Below are 21,129 nucleotides of genomic sequence, written 5' to 3'. Positions count from 1 at the left end.
AGAAGAATGAGGATGAAGAAAGGGCCATTAAGAGATTTTTGCAATTAAGAGATTGTTAACAACACTGAAGAGAGCAATTTCACTTGAGTTTGAGTTGAGGTTGAAAACCAGACTGTAGTTAAAAAGAGAGTAGAAAGAAGGGAACTTGAAGCACCTTTTATAGAGAGCTTCCTCAAGGATTTCAGTCATAAAAGGGAAGAGAGTTCAGAGATGATAGCTCTCAGGGACAGGTGGATAAAATGAAGGTTTTTTACAGATGGGAAGTAGGAAAGCTGTCATTAGATTAGAAAAGTTTGAAAAAAATGAGAGAATGGGAATACTAGAGAGATTCTCTGCTCGATGAATGATGAAGAAAAGAGAGCACATATTTTGGAGTTTCCTTCAAAATATAAGGGAACAACATCTTGTCCTTTCTACCCCCAGACCTGTGGCTGAAATTTGTGTTCTCATTTATTCTTCTAGCGAGTGAGATTGGTGTAGGGCCCTTCACCCATATCCCAGACCATGGAACACCAGGAGACATGAGATCAGTGACCAGTGAATCTACTGTAGGTGCCCTGGATAAGAAAATATTTCTTTTCTTTCTATTATACTGGTATTCATCCATGCTCTGGGCCCTTGTTTTCCATCTTTGAGATATGATATGAACTCATTTTCATAGTCTAAGAACAGGACACTCACTGATGGGGGAGTTTGTGATTAGGTTGTAAGACCTGGTAACTTCCTCTGTCCCATTACTGTCTGCCCAGATGTCAGCCTTTGGATGAAGAGCTCATGGAGGATTTTGTCCATTTCTTGTGTTAGTTTGTGTGTATACATATAATTTACTATGATAAAAGTCAGCTACTGGAGGACAGGCTTTTCTAAGGCCAGCACCTAAAACCCTGAATGGAGTAGCTGATTCTAAACAAATGATTACTGCTTCATTTTCCATTTAACCTGAGCAGGTATCCGTCAGGCAGTTTGTCTGAGCCTGGATCCCTATCTCATCTGAGGGCAAGATGACAGGACAGATCCATCTACATATCAGTCTCTTCTTATTTAATACTTTCTCATGGTGGCCACCCACCCTAGAGCAGAAGCAGATCCTAAATACTGTCACAGTCTTTTTGTTTTGAAAGTGCTTGTCAGGGAGAAGGTGCTAATGTGAGGGGTTGGGGATTGGTTGCTCTTCTCAGGAAGGACAGAATCTTCACAGGCTCTGGGGATCTCTGTCCAAATGACCTCAAACTTCCCCCATCAACCCTTAGGCACACTTCAACTTTGCTTTGCTTTGGTTACAGGATTCCCTACTGAGACTTCAGGGACACTGAAGAAAGTGAGTGGATCTCACCAGGGAAGAGAACCAACAGACTCCACCAGTATCCCTATGACTGGCTTTAAGGGGAGAAATTCCATTACAGACACTGAAAGAGACATATGTGTCATGGAGACAACTCTAAGAGCCACAGGTACTCAAGCCCCACTTCTCACTGTGCACACTGGAGCAGGTGACCTCATCCCTGGGATGCACAGGAGAACTGTGTCCTCTCCCACTTCACCCTCAGCTCCAAGTGAGATATCCTCTGGAGTCACCATTGCCATTGCAAGGCCCTCACTCTCCATGACTCCAGTAGAACCCACAGCTAGCCCTGGCTCCAGTGGTCCCTTGAACATCAGCCTATCTGGGACAATTTTTTCTACACCCCTTGCACAAACACCTATAGCTGAAATAGCTCCTGGAGAGAGTTCCAGCACCCCCCCTTCTCTATGGTCCACTTCAGTTGATTCTTTCAATACTGTTGGCTCAGCCCCAGGAACTGAAATCACCTCCATTGTGCCTCTATATTCACTTCCAGCAGCCTCAAGTGCCACAGAAACCACACCAAATCCTGATTTGTCAGTGAGACCTATCACACTAGGGCCAGGCTCAGCTGCCCTAACTTCCACTGCTCCCACCATCATTCCAACACCATCTGAGGAAGACATAAACACCTCACTGGTGTCTATAGAAGGACCAACAGAAGATAAAACAGCGTCCAGCACCTTCCCAGCAAATGCAGACACCCCTGGTATCACTCACAGGGAGCACTTCTTCACAGGTCCTGGAGTAACTTTTCAACCTGACATGGCCTCTACTTCTCTGCCCAATTTATGTGAAGGGATCAGTTATTCCAGAAATATCCCCTCACCCTCTTTAGGGAGTAGGAAAAGCACTGCCATGATTGGAGTCTGGACAAGCCCAGCTGAACCTCACACTGTGGAGCCTAAGAAGCCCACCCCTGCTGAGGGTTCCCTCTGTATTGGACCAGTGACTGAATTTAGCAGCAGGGAAAGTGGACATATAAAGAATAGCTTGGCCTCTGCTGTGACCCTTAACTCTCCACTACCAAGCCCCATTGCTTCTAGCAGCATGGATGTAGACTCAGAAATGGCGTTAGGATTATCTCTCTGGACAGACAGCTCCTCATCACAAGTAGAAGTCAGTTTTCCTGATCTGGTTTCCACCACAGGAGATGGACCCTCCCTGGGAACAGAACCTCACAATCCCATCCACGAATCTCTGAGCCCATGGCCAGGCTCCTTTCCTGCCTTAAGTACTCCCACAGCCTGCACAAGAACAGCTTCCCTTGACACTGCTACTTCATTGGAGGACCCAGGGCCAGCCAGCCTGACTCCAGAGACTGAGAGAAAACCACAGGCAACACCAACTCCAGTTATCACCCTGCCTCCAGCCAGCACACAGGAAGTTTGCACAACAGCATCTCCCAGTCCTTCTGACACAACCACAGAGGGCAACAGTGTCAAGTCAGGGACAACCTCTGTTTCTGATCAAGTGCCTTCCACTTCCAGCCTCTTCCTAAGTATGCATATTTTAAATAAGCTTCCCAGGGAAGGAATTGGGGTGTGGCCTTGGAAGAAATGGGGAGTGTGTCCAGAGAGGGTTGGTTTGTGCCTTTCTAAGGAGAAGGGTCTTCCTCCCATGTCCTTCCTCTCTTTAGCCTTCCAGTGGGCCACTGTAGGAACTTTTCCTTAGTGACATATCTGTTGAATGAGTGTAATCACTCCAGGCTTCCTCATCTCCATATGAGGAAAGTTTCCCATTCCCTGTGCTAAAGCGATTCTCCTCTTCTTATTGATGGGATTCTGATTCCACTAAATGAAACACATATGAGGATTGTCCATCAGTGAGTCCATGCTTTAAAGGGAAAAAGTTGGGTAGTCATCCTGTGGGGAAAAGTCAGAGAAGCCATGTATTTTTGTTCTCAGCAGTTAGTAGCAACAATGTACTTTCCTTTGGGAGTCCTCTAATAATGACTTGACTGAGCTCTGGTCTCCCCTCCTCTCTTCCTGTAGGTAGTGATGCTGGTGTGGTGCCAGTCACACATGCCCAAGGCCATGAAGCACCAGGAAGCACAGGAGCACTGATGAGGAGCCCCCTGACATCTATGTGTTCTATTATGCCCACAGGTAAGTAGGTATCTCGTCTCTGTCTCTGTGTTGGAGGTTTATCCTTTTTAGGGCCTTGTTTCCCAGTCTTACAGAGGAAACATGAAATTATTTTAGAGATCAATCCTCAAGAGCTCTTCTGAACCTCTGATTCCTTTCTATGTACAGCCTGGAGAAGAGGAGTTTTAGAGTGAGGTTCCCACTGCTAAGATCTTTTATATAATCAAACATAGGCATAAAGTTGGAAGGAAACTTTGAAGTATCAGGTATTATGGATAGCCTCTCATTTTATAGATATGGATACTGAGGCTTAGAGAAGTAAAGTAATTAGCTCAGGGTGATTGGATAGGACTAGAAGGGACCCTCAATGGCCACCTAGCTGGACCCCATCATTTTACATATGGGAAAACTGCAGAGAAGTCAAGTGACATATGCCCTATGACACAAAATTAGAAAGCATCAGAGGTGAGATCTGAACCCTGGACTCCATTATGCTGTATATCAAGGTCAAGAGAAGAGGTCAGCCCTCACACCTCACATTGAATGGCCAAGGCTCTTTCTACTTTGGGGAAGGTTCCTTTTATGAACTCTCCAAGGGTAGAGAATTTGTTTTTAAATTTTTATTTACATCTTCCGTATTTAGGATATGGCTGAACACATAATAAACACTTAATTAATGGCAACTAATTGATTGCTTTGATCTAATGAGTAGATTGGTGAGATCCAGTTTATTAAAAAAAATTTGTCTTCAAAATGTATCTTATACACCTACCAACTGAACTTGCCTATGGAAAAGTGAAGGGGAATGGAATAAGCACTTATGTAACACCTACTATGTGCTAGGCACTGTGACTAAGAATTTTTTATAGAAACAGTATCTCATTTGATCCACACAACAACCCTAAGTGTTCGGTTTTAAAGTTAGCCCCATTTTTCAGATTAGGAAAACAGAGGCAAGCAATTGAATTTCCCAGGGTCATACAGCCAATGAGTTCTTAGGGCAGATTTGAACTCAGGTCTTCCTGACTCCAGGCTCAGCACTGTCTCCACTATGACATCTAATTACTTCTATGGTCCAAGCCACAGATTTCCTGGTATCAAGAGTCAGGAATGGAGACAGATGCAAAGGCTCTGCTCTTTAGCAGTGAACTTGGGGAAGGTGGATGATGCATATAAGGGCAAATCCCTTTATCTTTATCAGCCTTGACTTGCAAAAGAGGAAAAGAATGATTCTAGGACCTTCCCTTTAAGGTATGTTTTCATGACCTTCTCCCTCATCTTAGCTTAATAATTCACTTGGACCTTTGGTGACTAATTGCACTTGGCCCACCCATTTAATACAGAATCCCAGGCATTTACCTCTAAGTCTTATGATTTCTGAGACATTGTTCTTCAACAAGGGATACTTCTTGGTCACTAGTTTATGGATTGATTCCTACACATTAGCTCTGTGATTCCTGTGACCTGGTCCTACTCTACTATGGCCTCTGAGTGTTTCCAAGAACTTCTGTAGCCAGGAGATCTAGAATACGTCAGAGGTCAGAACTGGAAAACTGGACCTCTCTGATGTCATTGTCTCCACATGGCTTCTGGCAGCCCATCAGCCTGGTGGACAAGGTCAGGTTTAGAGTTCTAGGTGTGATGAAGATGAGGAGACAAGTGTCTCTAGATGATCTTAGGTGAGGATTGGAGGCAGACCATCAAACCATTTTCTGGACAAGAAACTTCAAGAAAGGGAAGTGTGTCCCATGTACCATAAAAATCCCTAAAGCATCCTTTTATTCAGTTGTGACTGATATTCCTCTCAATTTATTTATTGCTCTTGTTAATAATCCTTGTTCAGACATCTATTTCCAATAGAAAATTACCTATGCTATTAGAGAAGCTGTATATCATTCAGCATTGCTGATGAGAAATCAAACCATATCTGATTAGCATGTTGCTTAATCATCTCTGATGCTTTTTATCTATTAAAATTTGACTTTAATTAAAATAATTTTATTTAAAGATATTATATTTTCCCAATTAAATCTAGTAAGCATTTTCAATATATGTTTTCTGAAATTATTAGGTCCAAATTGTCTTCCCCCTTCCCTTCTGTCCCCCTCTTGGAGAGATGGTAAGTAATTTGAAATGGATTATACATGTATTATCATGTAAAACATAATTCCATATTGGTCATTTTTATAAGAGAACACTCATATAAAACCAGAGCCACATAAACTGTACATAAAATAATGTGAAAGGGAGTATGCTTTGATCTGCAACTGACTCCCACATTTCTTTCTCTAGAGGTGTAAAACATTCTTGGTCAAAAGTCCTTCAGAGCTGTCCCAGATTGCTGTCTTTTTGAGAGTAGCTACAACTTTCACAGTTGATCAACTGCAGATCAAAGCATGCTCCTTTTAAAATTCAATTCAAAATTATTCATGTTATATCTTAAAATACTCTCTGTTTCTTCTTTTGGTCTTCTAATGGTTATTGTTTGCTTAGTAATTATTGATCTGAAGAGAGATGTTAAAGATAGACAGATGAATGAGGAAAGGTAGTAGTCAAGGTAGAATGGCTCTTGTTGTACTCTCTCACTCTCTTCTCCTGGTCTATGATAGCCGAGGAATATCTCTGGGAAATGGTGATCCTGGGTGATGTGCTGGTGTAAGTAAGTTAGGGAAACGTTTCCCCTATTGAGTGATAGGAGGGTTACCCCAGAATTAATAGGCACAGTCCTGAGACTTCCGGTTAAGATGGCGGCTTAGAGAAAGCTAAAGCTCAGATCTCCGGAAAACCCTTCCCGACCGATCTCAAACGATAAGCTCCTAAGGCGCTGAAATTCAAAACGATCAACAGCACAGACCCTGGGAACCCTCCCCCTGGACCTGGACCCGGTTCAAAAGGTACGGCTCCCCTTAAAAGCCAGAACCCGAGATCACTCGGACCTCAGGGGTAGGAGCGCAGAGTCCAAGGCTCCCGGAAGCCACAGCCCGGCCGGGCTCAGAGAGCAGAACCCTCAGGGCCTTCTACAGTCCCGGTGAAAGTTACTGCCTGGGGCTTCCGCTGCAGAGAGCTGGTCGAAACAACAGCAACCCTCAGGGCGGGCAAGACAGCCTCACGGGCTGGATCCTGCTATCCAAGTCTTAGTGAAAGTCCTTGTCCTCCAAGCTTGGGGAAGCTGCAGCCCATCCCCCCGCAGGCTGACGAAACAGCCTCACGGCCAGCGATTCTGAAGGCAACTTCCGGAAAGCGAGCCGGGGGGAGAGTGTGGCCTCGTGGTCCGACCCTTCCATTCCAGTTCCAGTGAGGCATATTCAGTTTAACCCAGGGAAAGCTCATAGAACCATCTGCCCAGGACTGCCTCTGAACACCAGACAGAGGGAAGAAAAACTAATCCTCCACATTCAGAAATGGCAAACTCCACAGAACCACAGAAGCCCCAAAATACCAAGAAAAATAAGAAGAAAGGGGCGACTTTGGACACATTCTATGGAGCCAAAATACAAAATACAGAGCAGACAGAAGATAATATAAAAGAAAATGCTCCAAAACCTTCCAAAGGAAATGGAAACTCTCCACAAACCTATGAAGAATTTGAATCAGAAATGACCAAAAAGATGGAAGCCTTCTGGGAGGAAAAGTTGGAAATAATGCAAAAGAAATTCACGCATCTATAAAACCAGTTTGACCAAACTGTAAAAGAAAACCAGGCTTTAAAGGCCAGAATCAGGCAGCTGGAAGACAACGATCATGTAAAAGAGCAAGAATCAATAAAGCAAAGCCAAAATACCAAGAAATTAGAAGAGAACATAAAATATCTCACCGACAAGGTGATAGATCTGGAAAATAGGGGGAGAAGGGATAATTTAAGAATAATTGGACTCCCAGAAAAGCCAGAAATAAACACCAAACTGGACATGGTGATACAAGATATAATCAAAGAAAATTGCCCAGAGATTCTAGAACAAGGGGGCAATACAGCCACTGACAGAGCTCACAGAACACCTTCTACACTAAACCCCCAAAAGACAACTCCCAGGAATGTAATTGCCAAATTCCAAAGCTATCAAACAAAAGAAAAAATCCTACAGGAAGCCAGAAAAAGACAATTTAGATATAAAGGAATGCCAATCAGGGTCACACAAGACCTTGCAAGTTCTACTCTGAATGATCGTAAGGCATGGAACATGATCTTCAGAAAGGCAAGAGAGCTGGGTCTCCAACCAAGAATCAGCTACCCAGCAAAACTGACTATATACTTCCAAGGGAAAGTATGGGCATTCAACAAAATAGAAGACTTCCAACTTTTTGCAAAGAAAAGACCAGAGCTCTGTGGAAAGTTTGATACCGAAAATCAAAGAGCAAGGAATACCTGAAAAGGTAAATATTAAGGAAAGGGGAAAATGTTATCTTCTTCTTTAACTCAAACTCTCTTCTATAAGGACTACATTTATATCAACCTATGTATACTAACATGTGGGGAAAATGTAATGTATAAATAGGGGGTAAAGAAAGACCAAATAGAATAATGGTTCTCACACAAAGATTCACATGGGAAGGGGAGGGGAAGAAAACTCCTATAAGAAGGAGAGGAAGAGAGGGGGGGGGGTACTTAAACCTCAATCTCAGGGAAATCAGCTCTGAGAGGGAAAAACATCCAGATCCATTGGGATCTTGAATTCTATCTTACCCAACAAGGGTAAGGAGAAGGGGAAACCAAGGGGGGGAGGGGGAGAGGGAGAACAAAAAGGGAGGGAAAGAGAGGGGAGAGGGGGAGGGAACAAAAAGGGAGAGACTAAAAAGGGAAACATCAAGGGAGGGGACAAGGGGGACCTTTTCAAAGTAAATCACTGGACTAAAAGGTAGAGCCGAAGAAGAAAAGGTTAGAATTAGGGAAGGCAATCAAAATGCCAGGGAGTCCACAAATGACAATCATAACTTTGAACGTGAATGGGATGAACTCACCCATAAAACGTAGACGAATAGCAGAATGGATTAGAATCCAAAACCCTACCATATGTTGTCTTCAAGAAACACACATGAGGTGGGTTGACACCCACAAGGTCAGAATTAAAGGATGGAGTAAGACCTTCTGGGCTTCAACTGATAGAAAGAAGGCAGGAGTGGTAATCATGATATCTGATAAAGCCAATGCAAAAATAGACCTGATCAAAAGGGATAGGGAAGGTAATTATATTTTGTTAAAAGGGACTATAGACAATGAGGAAATATCATTAATCAATATGTATGCACCAAATAATATAGCACCCAAATTTCTAATGGAGAAACTAGGAGAATTGAAGGAAGAAATAGACAATAAAACCATACTAGTGGGAGACTTAAACCAACCATTATCAAATTTAGATAAATCAAATCAAAAAATAAATAAGAAAGAGGTAAAAGAAGTGAATGAAATCTTAGAAAAATTAGAATTAATAGACATATGGAGAAAAATAAATAGGGATAAAAAGGAATACACCTTCTTCTCAGCACCACATGGCACATTCACAAAAATTGACCATACATTAGGTCACAGAAACATAGCACACAAATGCAGAAAAGCAGAAATAATGAATGCAGCCTTCTCAGATCACAAGGCAATAAAAATAATGATTAGTAATGGTACATGGAAAACCAAATCTAAAACCAATTGGAAATTAAACAATATGATACTCCAAAACCGTTTAGTTAAAGAAGAAATCATAGAAACAATTAATAATTTCATCAAGGAAAATGACAATGGCGAAACATCCTTTCAAACCTTTTGGGATGCAGCCAAAGCGGTAATCAGAGGTAAATTCATATCCCTGAATGCTTATATTAACAAACAAGGGAGAGCAGAGATCAATCAATTGGAAATGCAAATGAAAAAACTGGAAAGCGATCAAATTAAAAACCCCCAGCAGAAAACCAAATTAGAAATCCTAAAAATTAAGGGAGAAATTAATAAAATCGAAAGTGATAGAACTATTGATTTAATAAATGAGACAAGAAGCTGGTACTTTGAAAAAACAAACAAAATAGACAAGGTACTGGTCAATCTAGTTAAAAAAAGGAAGGAAGAAAAGCAAATTCACAGCATTAAAGATGAAAAGGGGGACAGCACCTCCAATGAGGAGGAAATTAAGGCAATCATTAGAAATTACTTTGCCCAATTATATGGCAATAAATACACCAATTTAGGAGAAATGGATGAATATATACAAAAATACAAACTGCCTAGACTAACAGAAGAGGAAATAGAATTCCTAAATAATCCCATATCAGAAATTGAAATCCAACAAGCCATCAAAGAACTTCCTAAGAAAAAGTCCCCAGGGCCTGATGGATTCACCTGTGAATTCTATCAAACATTCAGAGAACAGTTAATCCCAATACTATACAAACTATTTGACATAATAAGCAAAGAGGGAGTTCTACCAAACTCCTTTTACGACACAAACATGGTACTGATTCCAAAACCAGGCAGGTCAAAAACAGAGAAAGAAAACTATAGGCCAATCTCCCTAATGAATATAGATGCAAAAATCTTAAATAGGATACTAGCAAAAAGACTCCAGCAAGTGATCAGAAGGATCATTCACCATGATCAAGTAGGATTCATACCAGGGATGCAGGGCTGGTTCTACATTAGGAAAACCATCCACATAATTGACCACATCAACAAGCAAACTAGCAAGAACCACATGATTATCTCAATAGATGCAGAAAAAGCCTTTGATAAAATACAACACCCATTCCTATTAAAAACACTAGAAAGCATAGGAATAGAAGGGTCATTCCTAAAAATAATAAACAGTATATATCTAAAACCAACAGCTAATATCATCTGCAATGGGGATAAACTAGATGCATTCCCAATAAGATCAGGAGTGAAACAAGGATGCCCATTATCACCTCTACTATTTGACATTGTACTAGAAACACTAGCAGTAGCAATTAGAGAAGATAAAGGAATTGAAGGCATCAAAATAGGCAAGGAGGAGACCAAGTTATCACTCTTTGCGGATGACATGATGGTCTACTTAAAGAATCCTAGAGATTCAACCAAAAAGCTAATTGAAATAATCAACAACTTTAGCAAAGTTGCAGGATACAAAATAAACCCACATAAATCATCAGCTTTTCTATATATCTCCAACACAGCTCAGCAGCAAGAACTAGAAAGAGAAATCCCATTCAAAATCACCTTAGACAAAATAAAATACCTAGGAATCTACCTCCCAAGACAAACACAGGAACTATATGAACACAACTACAAAACACTCGCCACACAACTAAACCTAGACTTGAACAAATGGAAAAACATTAACTGCTCATGGATAGGACGAGCCAATATAATAAAAATGACCATCCTACCCAAACTTATTTATCTATTTAGTGCCATACCCATTGAACTACCAAAATACTTCTTCACTGATTTAGAAAAAACCATAACAAAGTTCATTTGGAAGAACAAAAGATCAAGGATATCCAGGGAAATAATGAAAAAAAAACACATATGATGGGGGCCTTGCAGTCCCTGACCTAAAACTATATTACAAAGCAGCGGTCATCAAAACAATTTGGTACTGGCTAAGAAACAGAAAGGAAGATCAGTGGAATAGACTGGGGGAAAGCGACCTCAGCAGGACAGTATACGATAAACCCAAAGATCCCAGCTTTTGGGACAAAAATCCACTATTCGATAAAAACTGCTGGGAAAATTTGAAGACAGTGTGGGAGAGACTAGGAATAGATCAACACCTCACACCCTACACCAAGATAAATTCAAAGTGGGTGAGTGACTTAAACATAAAGAAGGAAACCATAAGTAAATTGGGTAAACACAGAATAGTATACATGTCAGACCTTTGGGAGGGGAAAGGCTTTAAAACCAAGCAAGATATAGAAAGAATCACAAAATGTAAAATAAATAATTTTGACTACATCAAACTAAAAAGCTTTTGTACAAACAAAACCAATATAACTAAAATCAGAAGGGAAACAACAAATTTGGAAAAAATCTTCATAGAAACCTCTGACAAAGGTTTAATTACTCATATTTATAAAGAACTAAATCAATTGTACAAAAAATCAAGCCATTCTCCAATTGATAAATGGGCAAGGGAAATGGATAGGCAGTTCTCAGATAAAGAAATCAAAACTATTAACAAGCACATGAAGAAGTGTTCTACATCTCTTATAATCAGAGAGATGCAAATCAAAACAACTCTGAGGTATCACCTCACACCTAGCAGATTGGCTAACATAACAGCAAAGGAAAGTAATGAATGCTGGAGGGGATGTGGCAAAATAGAGACATTAATTCATTGCTGGTGGAGCTGTGAACTGATCCAAGCATTCTGGAGGGCAATTTGGAACTATGCCCAAAGGGTGCTAAAAGAATATCTACCCTTTGACCCAGCCATAGCACTGCTGGGTCTGTACCCCAAAGAGATAATGGACACAAAGACTTCTACAAAAATATTCATAGCTGCGCTCTTTGTGGTGGCCCAAAACTGGAAAATGAGGGGATGCCCATCAATTGGGGAATGGCTGAACAAACTGTGGTATATGTTGGTGATGGAGTACTATTGTGCTAAAAGGAATAATAAAGTGGAGAAGTTCCATGGAGACTGGAACAACCTCCAGGAAGTGATGCAGAGCGAGAGGAGCAGAACCAGGAGAACATTGTACACAGAGACAAACACACTGTGGTATCATCGAACGTAATGGACTTCTCCATTGGTGGTGGTGTAATGTCCCTGAACAACTTGCAGGGACCCAGGAGAAAAAAAACACCATTCATAAGCAAAGGATAAACTATGGGAGTGGAAACACCGAGAAAAAGCAACTGCCTGAATACAGAGGTTGAGGGGACATGACAGAGGATAGACTCTAAATGAACACTCTAATGCAAATACTATCAACAAAGCAATGGGTTCAAATCAAGAAAACATCTAATGCCCAGTGGACTTACGCGTCGGCTATGGGGGGTGGGGGGGGAGGAAAAGAAAATGATCTATGTCTTTAACGAATAATGCTTGGAAATGATCAAATAAAATATATTAAAAAAAATAGGCACAGTCCTTTAGAATTGTAAGCCTCTCCTCAGTTCATGACTCAGCGGGGAGTCCTGACAAGTACTTTGCAATGGCTGCTCACTAACCTCAGAGAATTAGCCTCCTCAAAGATCCTTGAATAAATCCCTTTCTTCCAATCTGACTGTGGTTTAAATTGGTTTAATAAACACAAGATATCTGGAAGTGGGCAGTTCAGGTTGAGATTAGTGGTGTCCCTATATCTAAATCCTAAGAGATCCTTCTTTCTGGATGCCTTGGGCAAACCAGAAATTCACCTCCCCCTTCCCAGTGTCTCTTTAAGATAAACTAGAATATCTTGGGATTAAGGCAAGATAAGGCAGATGCTATTAGACTGTGGGGGACTGTTGAGTCTGAGGCCCCTACAGGTCCAATGGGATCTGAATCTCTCTTCAGCTGTCAGGCAGTTATAAATTTCTTCTTGAGAAGTCCCAAGGCAGATACTCCTGGGTATCTTTCAGCTCGCTCTTGGCTGATCTCCAGTAAGGCAAGAAAACCTCTTCTCACTTTGAGATCAAGTCTCAAAAAACCCCTTCTTTCCCTGGCATCTTTCCCCATCCCTGTTCTACAGCTATGCTCCTCTGCTTCCAAAGGTCTTTACCCATCAATCATGTATTTTTCAACATTCCATTGCTCATCTTTTGCATGCTATTCTTACAGTCTTAAATCCTTCCCTTCTCCATAAATCTGGAAGATAAACTATTCTATGTTCCTCGAATTTAGTTATGGTATCGCTCATTATATATAAATCATATACCCATTTTGATCTTGTCTTGCTATAGGATGTGAGATATTGGTCTATACCTAGTTCCTGCCATAAACTTTAATTTATAAAAATTTTAGTTATATATATGTAATATATAAAATTTTTAGTTATAAGTAGAAACTTCTTTCAGTTTTTCAAATTAATTTTATTTTTAAAATATTTACCTCTTTACATATTTCATTTTATTTCCTTCCCCTCTTCCTTCCCCCATCCCAAATCCAATAAGCACTTCCACTGGGTTATATAGATGTTATCACTGATACCACTTCCATATTATTCATTCTTGCAATATAGTACTCTTTTGAAATACAAACCGCCAATCATATATCTATATAAACAAATGATTGTCATTTGTTTTTCTTCCTGGTTTCTACTTCCACAGTTCTTTCTCTTGATGTCGAGGGGAATTGGGATTGTCTTGTAATAGCAAAGTCCATTATATTGGATTGTTTCACAATGTTTCACTTTCTGTGTATAATGTTCTTTTGGTTCTGCTCACTTCACTCTGCATCAATTCCTGGAGTTCTTTCATTTGATATAGAATTCCTTTGTTTCATCATTCCTTACAGCACAGCATAGTATTCTATCACCATCATAAACCACAATTTGTTCAGCCATTACCCAATTGAGGGACATCCCCCCCCCATTTTCCAATTATTTGCCACCACAAAGAGCACAACTATGAATACTTTAGCAAAAATATATTTTTTTTCATTATTATCTCTTTATGATACAATTCTAGTAGTGGTATTGCTGGATCACAGGGTATGCACTTTTTTAATGCTCTTTGGGCATACTTCCAAATTGCCTTCCAGAATGGTTGGATCAATTCACAACTCTACCAGCAGTGCATTAATGTCCCAATATTGCCACATCCCCTCCAATATTTATTATTTTCCTTTACTGTCATGTTGGTCAATCTGTTAGGTATGATGTGGTACCTCATTATTGTTTTGATTTGCATTTCTCTAATTATGTGTAATTTTAAACACTTTTCCATGTATTTATTGATAGTTTTGGTTTCTTTATCTAAAATCTATTTGTGTCACTTGACCATTTGTCAATTGAGGAATAGCTTGTTTGTTGTTTTGTTTTTGTTTTTGTTTTTTTTACAATTGACTTAGCTCCTCACAACATTAAGAAATTAGACCTTTGTCAGAGAATTTTGTTGTAAAATTTTCCCAAAATTTATAGCTTCCCTTCTAATTTTGGTTGAATTGGTTTTATTTGTACAAAATCTTTTTAATTTAAACTAATCAAAATTATTCATTTTATATTTTGTAATGTTCTCTATCTCTTGCTCGGTCTTAAATTCACTTTCCCATAGATCTAACAGATATACTATTCTGTGTTCAACTAATTTACTAATAAGTTCCTTCCTTTTGGAAATTATCTTGGTATAGGCTATGAGATATTGATTTCACACTAATCTTTCTTATACTATTCTCCAATTTCCCCGCATTTTTTTATCAAATAGAGTATTCTTGTCTCAAAAGCTGGGATCTTTGGGTTCATCAAAAACTATCTTCCTGAGGTCTTTTACCCCAAGTCTATTCCATTGATCCCCCTTCTATCTCTTAGGCAGTACCATATTTGATGATCACCACTTTATAATACAGTTTAAGATCTGGTAGTGGTAGGACTCCATCCTTCACATTTTTTTTCATTCATTCCCTTCATATTCCTGATCTTTTGTTCTTCCAAATGAACTTTGTTATAATTTTTTTCTAATTCTATAAATTTTTTGATAGATTGATAGCTATGGCACTGAATAAGTAAATTAGTTTTGATGGAATAGTCATTTTATTATACTATCTTATCCTATCCTTGAACAATTAATATTTTTTCAATTGTTTAGATCTAGTTTTAATTGTGAATAAGTTTTTTAGTTGTTTTTGTTTAATTCTTGAGTTTGTCTTGGTAGATGGATTTCCAAATATTTTACATTATCTAGAGTTATTTTTAATAGAATTTCTCTTTCTAATTCTTGCTGATGAATTTTTTTGGATATAAAAAGAAAGGATGATCATTTATGTGCTCTTTCCCCTTTTGATAACAATTCATCCATTAACATGTCAAAGTCCAGGTAGGTTGGATCATATTACTTTACTATCTTCTTAAATTGTTTTATCATGGCCATTGGTTTTTCATCATAGCTTGGTTTAAGGTTATTGATGATATGATGAGTTAAAAGACTCTAAATATGCTTGGGTAAATCTCTTGTGAACTCTTATATTGAGGATCCCAATCTCTGGGGTTATCATTGGCACCTCCCTAAGTGGAAACATAAGGGCTGGATTGTTTTCTAATGCTTGAGTTTCTTGTCCAATTTTGGTTGCCTCAATTCCTCTCTAATTCCATTGCCCCTTGTGTCTTAGCCAACTCTTTATATTACATTTTAATTCTATTCACCTTGGTCTCAAGATAATTAACCCTTAGTTTAAGCCCATTGTTTTCTAGTTTTGTCTTAATCATGATAATCATGACTTTTCAATAGTTAAAGATGGAAAAGAGAACTTTCAGCATCATAACCATGGATACTAGCATTAATATCCCAAAGGGTAGATAGGATATAACCTAAAGGACCATAAGAGTCAAAACTGTCATCAAAAATCCATATGCCAACATCCCTTGGATATATAAAGGGATGGTAGACTTAAGAAGAGTCCAGGAATAAATCCAATGTTAAAACAATTCAGCCACATGTTGCTTAATGAGGCTGCCCTGCAAATTGCTTCATTTAACACAGTTGCTGGCTGGCTGACTTTTGCATTTTGGTGCCACCTAAGGTTCAGTTTACTGAAACTGCAGGTACCGGACAAACAGCTTCAATTTTCTCCTTCTCCAAAACTGTTATGCAGCAAAGCAGATCTACAATCTTCTTCTTAGATAGGACTCCTCTTTAAGAGGAAAGTAGAAACCCTCTTCAAATGAGTTTCAGAAGTCTCTCTTCCCTTTCACCAGCCAAGAGTAAAGTCAGAGGTCTGTCTTGAACAGCAGTCAGAGAAAACAAGCTCAGTAACTGAAACCCAGTGAGTGAGGGACCCAGTCAGAGACCCAATGAGAGGACATCACCAACTGACAGCACTTTTCCTGTGTTCTTTCTTGCAAGTTCTGGTCTCACAATCTGCGTGTACCCTCAGAGATCTCTTTATCAAATACCTTATTTAATCAATATATTCATCAATATTCTGTTTTCCTTAGTATAGTTTTATTAATGAGTTCATCCCATTCACATTCAGCTTTCTAATTACTCTATTTCCCACCATCTTATTCCCTTGAGATCCTGCTCTATTTCCTTTCACTATGATCCTTTCCTTTATGTCATATAATTTCCACATTCTCAATCCCTTCCCTTTTCTCTCAGTGTAATCATCTCTTTCACCCCCTGCTTTTTGTACATATCACATCATACATACATATCATTTCATATCATCACATTTACATATACATGATATCATCATAATCAGTTTGCTTCCTCACCCTCTTTCTAACTAAGTTTATTCCATATTCTCTACCTCAAAGAATATTTTTTGAGAATTACAGATATCCTCTTTCCAGCTAGACATATAAATATTTTTACCTTAATGAGTCCCTTCAATTTTCTCTTTTTGATTTACCATTTTGTGCTTCTCTTCTGTCAAATGTTTGGACATGAAATTTTTTGTTTTAGTCTGACTTATTCCTCAGGAATGCTTGGAAATCTTCTATATTATTGAATTTCCATTTTCTCCCTGAAAGAATATACTCAGTTTTGATGGATAGGTGACTCTGAGTTATAAACCCAGATCTTTTGCCTTCCTGAATATCCTATTCCATAACGCTCAATCCTTCAGTGTAGAAGCTGCTAGGTCCTGTGTGATCCTGATTTCAGTTTCATGGTATTTGAATTGTTTCTTTATGGCTGCTTACAGTATTTCCTTTTTGGCTTGATGGCTCTTGAATCTATTACATTCTTGGAAATTGTCATTTGAGAATTTCTTTCTAGAGGTGATCTGTGAATTTTTTGAATTTGAATTTTATTTTTGTGTCTGAGGATATCTCAGGAATTTTCTTTGGTAATTTCTTGTACTGTGACATCCAAGGTGTTTTCTTGATTATGAAGTTCAGATGGTTTAATAATTCTCCAATTGTCCCTCCTAGACCTATTTTCTATGTCATTCAGTTTGTTTTTTTACAATAAGATACTTCATGTTTTTCTGTTTTTTTTTTAATTCTTTGATTCTGCTGTATTGTTTCTTGATTTCTCATGAAGTCATCCATTTCCAGATGCTGAATTCTAATTTTTAAGGCCTGATTTCCATCAGCAATTTTTGGATCTCCTTTTTTCATTCCTTCTTGCATTGCTTTCATTTCACTTTCCCACTTTTCTTTTGTCTCTATTAATTTGTTTTTGAAGTCTTTTTTGAGCTATTTCAGAATCTGCATGCAGTCCATATTTTTCTTTTGGACTTTGGGAATGTTTAGTTTGTTTTCACTGTCCCTTTCTATGTCTGTGCCTTGCTTTTCATCTCCATAAAAACTCTTGAGAGTTAGGTGCTTTTTTGTTGGTTTGCTTATTTTTCCTACCTAACTATGTGGAGGCTGTTTTCTGGGAGGTTTGGATACCCTCTTAAGCTTCAGTCCTTTCTTGATGAGATATTATCAGCTTATTTTCTGGGTTTTTGCCAGTTTCATTTCTTGGAGGATGATGTGATGGCTTGAGTGCTGACAGCTCTAAAAGCCCTCTCCCCCTGATGATTCAGTTGACCCTTGATATGCTGATAGGTTAAAGACTTACCTAAGGCTTGGTTATAAGCTTTTGCAGGCTGATCAAGTTCTAGCCCCAGGCTTAGGCTCAAGTTTTTGGTCTCACTTTGTACTTCATCTAATCAGGCACACCCTTGATTGCTCTGTCTTGGAGCTCCAGCTTGAGATTTAGGCAAAAAAGATCTGGGTTTTGCTTAATACTATCAGCCACCTCAAAATGTGAACTATGTCCGAATCCTAATCCCAGACTTGAACTCCTGGGTCACTCTGGACCCACACAGATCAGCCCACTTTAGCCCATATTTCCCTGGGCTGATACTCTGGATGTCTCCTCAGGCTTGAAATTTCAATGAGTGTAAGTTTTCTAGGACCACTATTTGCCCCAGGCAGGATCTAAAGGTCTGAAAGTTGTCTTGAGTTTAGGTTCTGAATCTGGGACAGCATAGTGTGAGTGAGGTGGAGATGTTTAGCTTGCCTCCTACCTTGCCCTTCACTCCTTGCTATATAATCTTACTGAATGAGACAGAGAGCCATATTTGTAGTGATAAAGAACTGTATTTAGTTGCACAAATTTGCTCAAAGCAGAGAAAGGAGGGAAGGAACCACCAGTTAGATGCTGTCTCCAACCCAGTCCTTCTCATAGGAAGCTGGGCATGGTGATAAATGACCCAAGATGGGCAAAGGGCTCTCAACATGGGATGGACTTAAGAAAGACCTTAAGAATCCATGAAACTGCTTCCAAACACCTAGACAGGACAGATGATAAACTACTCCACATCCTGGACTCTTATCCTGGGATGACTCCATTCTCTGGGGCCCCAACAACATTTTTTACCCACACTGGCTCAGAGCAGAACAAAGGAGGAAAGGCAGAACAAGGGAGATAGGAGAACAAAGGAAATTAGGTTCTCATCTTCAGTTGGAAAGGAGACACAGAGGACATCTGCCTCTTCCCCCTCTGGGTCCATACTCACAAGCATACATCCCTTCCTCCTCTCTGCTTCAGGTCCTGATGCTTCCATTTCAGCCCCATTAACAAGCACTTGGGAACTCCTCTTTCTTTTCTGGAGGGTCAAATTTGAGTGAGGGAATTTGATTCATTTGTGTCTTGAGATTTGAAGAATCCCTTTGTCTTTAACAGGAAGCCATTCCCTTCCTTGATAGTTCCCCCTCAGGCCCTCTATGTCCATCTACTCAAGATCCCTGACCTCTGTTGAGCACTCTAGTTCCCCGCACTGGTCATGAGGGTAGCTTTGTGGTTTCCTTGGCTTTAAAAACCCTCTCTTTTGGGCAGAAATTGCATTTTCTCATTCTGGTCAAATGATTGTGGTGTGATGTAGAATTGGCCTGTGAAATGAGGGTAATCTTGGAGGTGTGCTTTAAAGAAGGGAAGACATAACCAAACACACAGGAATTATGCATGAACCTATGGGGGAACCATAGGTCTTTTCATGCTACTTTGTATCTGAGAGGATTCCCTGCCTGGAATATAGGAAAAATACTCAGGTAAATGTATACTGTTGGATAGATTGACAAATTCCCTTTTTTGCAAGCATCTGGCACTCCCCCTTACAGGCTTAACCTCACATGAAGGTACCAAATTACCAGCCAACCAGTCTTAGTGACCACCACTACTGTCACCACTACTGTCAATGTTTTAAGTTAGGAAAAGTTTCTCCTGTCCCCCCTATACTGGAAAAACCTTCCTGCATGCTTGGTTTCTCTTTCCTTTTTTTAAATTTTTTGAAAGGTCTAGATTTCATGAACAATTCTTGGATCCTAAAGACTTTGTGATTTTTTATTTCTTGCAATATTTTAATCCTATCTTCCTTGATTTATCTATTTTGAAGCCTTTTCCAATTTTATTACTTTGGGACTGTAAATCTGGACTCTTTTCCATTGGAAGACATAGAAGAAGCAAGATATTGCCAATTGCTTTTCCTTTTTTATTCAAAAGTTTAAAAAACTAAATAAAGCAAAAATGTCTATACACAAAGAACAAGATTGTACATAAATGAAGTTACAAATCTTTGCTATGTTTAATTTACTTTTCTTCACATATAAAGAATAAATTCTGAACACAAGTATTCCAGCCCCTCCCCACCCTATCTGCATCACAGAACGTATTATATGGAAGACCAAGTATGTTCATACAATTTAAATCTTTAATGTTTTCACCTTTCAGTTTACACTCTGGAGATAACAATCACAATTTATTCTTCTAGTATTAATTCTGTCATTGTGTATAGTGTTCACTTGGTTCTACTCATTTTACTGTTCATTAGCTTGTGTAGTTCTTTCCAAGTTCCTTAGAAATTTTCCAGCTCATCATATCTTACAGCATAGTAGTGTTCAATCACAATCATGTACCACAATTGGTACAGCCCATTACCAGTTACCAGGGCATCTCTTCAATTTCCAATTCTTTGCCACCACAGTTTGAGCTACTATAAATATTTTAGAAAATATGAGTTCATTTCCCTTTCTTCTGATCTTCTTTGAAAACTGACACAGCTATGGGTTTCCTGAGTCTATACAATTTTACATCTCTGTAGGTATAGTTCTGAATAACTCTTCACAATGGTTGGATTGGTTGTTTTACAGCTCAAGCAACAGTGTATTTGTGTTCTCATTTTTCCACATCCACTCTAATAGCTGCCCTTTGGTAAGTTTAGCCAATCAGATATGGGTATGAATGGATGTCTCAGAAGTTTGCATTTCTCCAATCACTAGTGACTTGGAGCATTTCTTTCCATATAACTATATATGGCTTTGATTTCTCCATCCAAAATTTGTCTGTTTATATCTTTGGGCCATTTATCAATTGGGGGGGGTGTCTGTTTTTCTAATAAACACAACAAAGCTTTCTATATATTTGAGATTTGAGTGTATAAAAATGTCTTTCCAAATTTCTGCTTTCCTTCTAATCTTGGCAGAATTTATTTTATTTGTACAAATATTTTCAAATTAATGTACTCAAAATTATCCATTTTACATTTCACAATGCTCTTTGCTCAGTCCACCAACCCCCACTACAAATTCTGCTAGAAAGAAACAATGTCCAGAGACACCCCAAACAATCCTTTCTTTTCTTTAAGAACCACCCAATCC

The 21,129-nt window shown here is 39.1% G+C and overlaps 1 protein-coding gene across 1 annotated transcript in view; it reads left to right on the top strand.

Moving 5' to 3' along the window:
* The window catches only part of LOC103098328 (mucin-2-like), a 64,375-nt gene that overhangs the window by 32,101 nt on the left and 11,145 nt on the right, over window positions 1-21,129 (top strand). Inside the window, exons 4-5 of the mRNA XM_056820616.1 lie at window positions 1,284-2,843; window positions 3,337-3,450. Of these exons, the coding sequence (XP_056676594.1) occupies window positions 1,370-2,843; window positions 3,337-3,450 (1,588 nt within the window). The 5' untranslated portion in view covers window positions 1,284-1,369. The remainder of the gene's footprint in view (window positions 1-1,283; window positions 2,844-3,336; window positions 3,451-21,129) is intronic.

This window comes from Monodelphis domestica, chromosome 3, assembly GCF_027887165.1.
Source record: "Monodelphis domestica isolate mMonDom1 chromosome 3, mMonDom1.pri, whole genome shotgun sequence".
NCBI lineage: Eukaryota > Metazoa > Chordata > Mammalia > Didelphimorphia > Didelphidae > Monodelphis > Monodelphis domestica.
The sequence above is the reverse complement of the archived record's forward strand: the minus strand, read 5'-3'. Positions and strand labels throughout refer to the sequence as shown.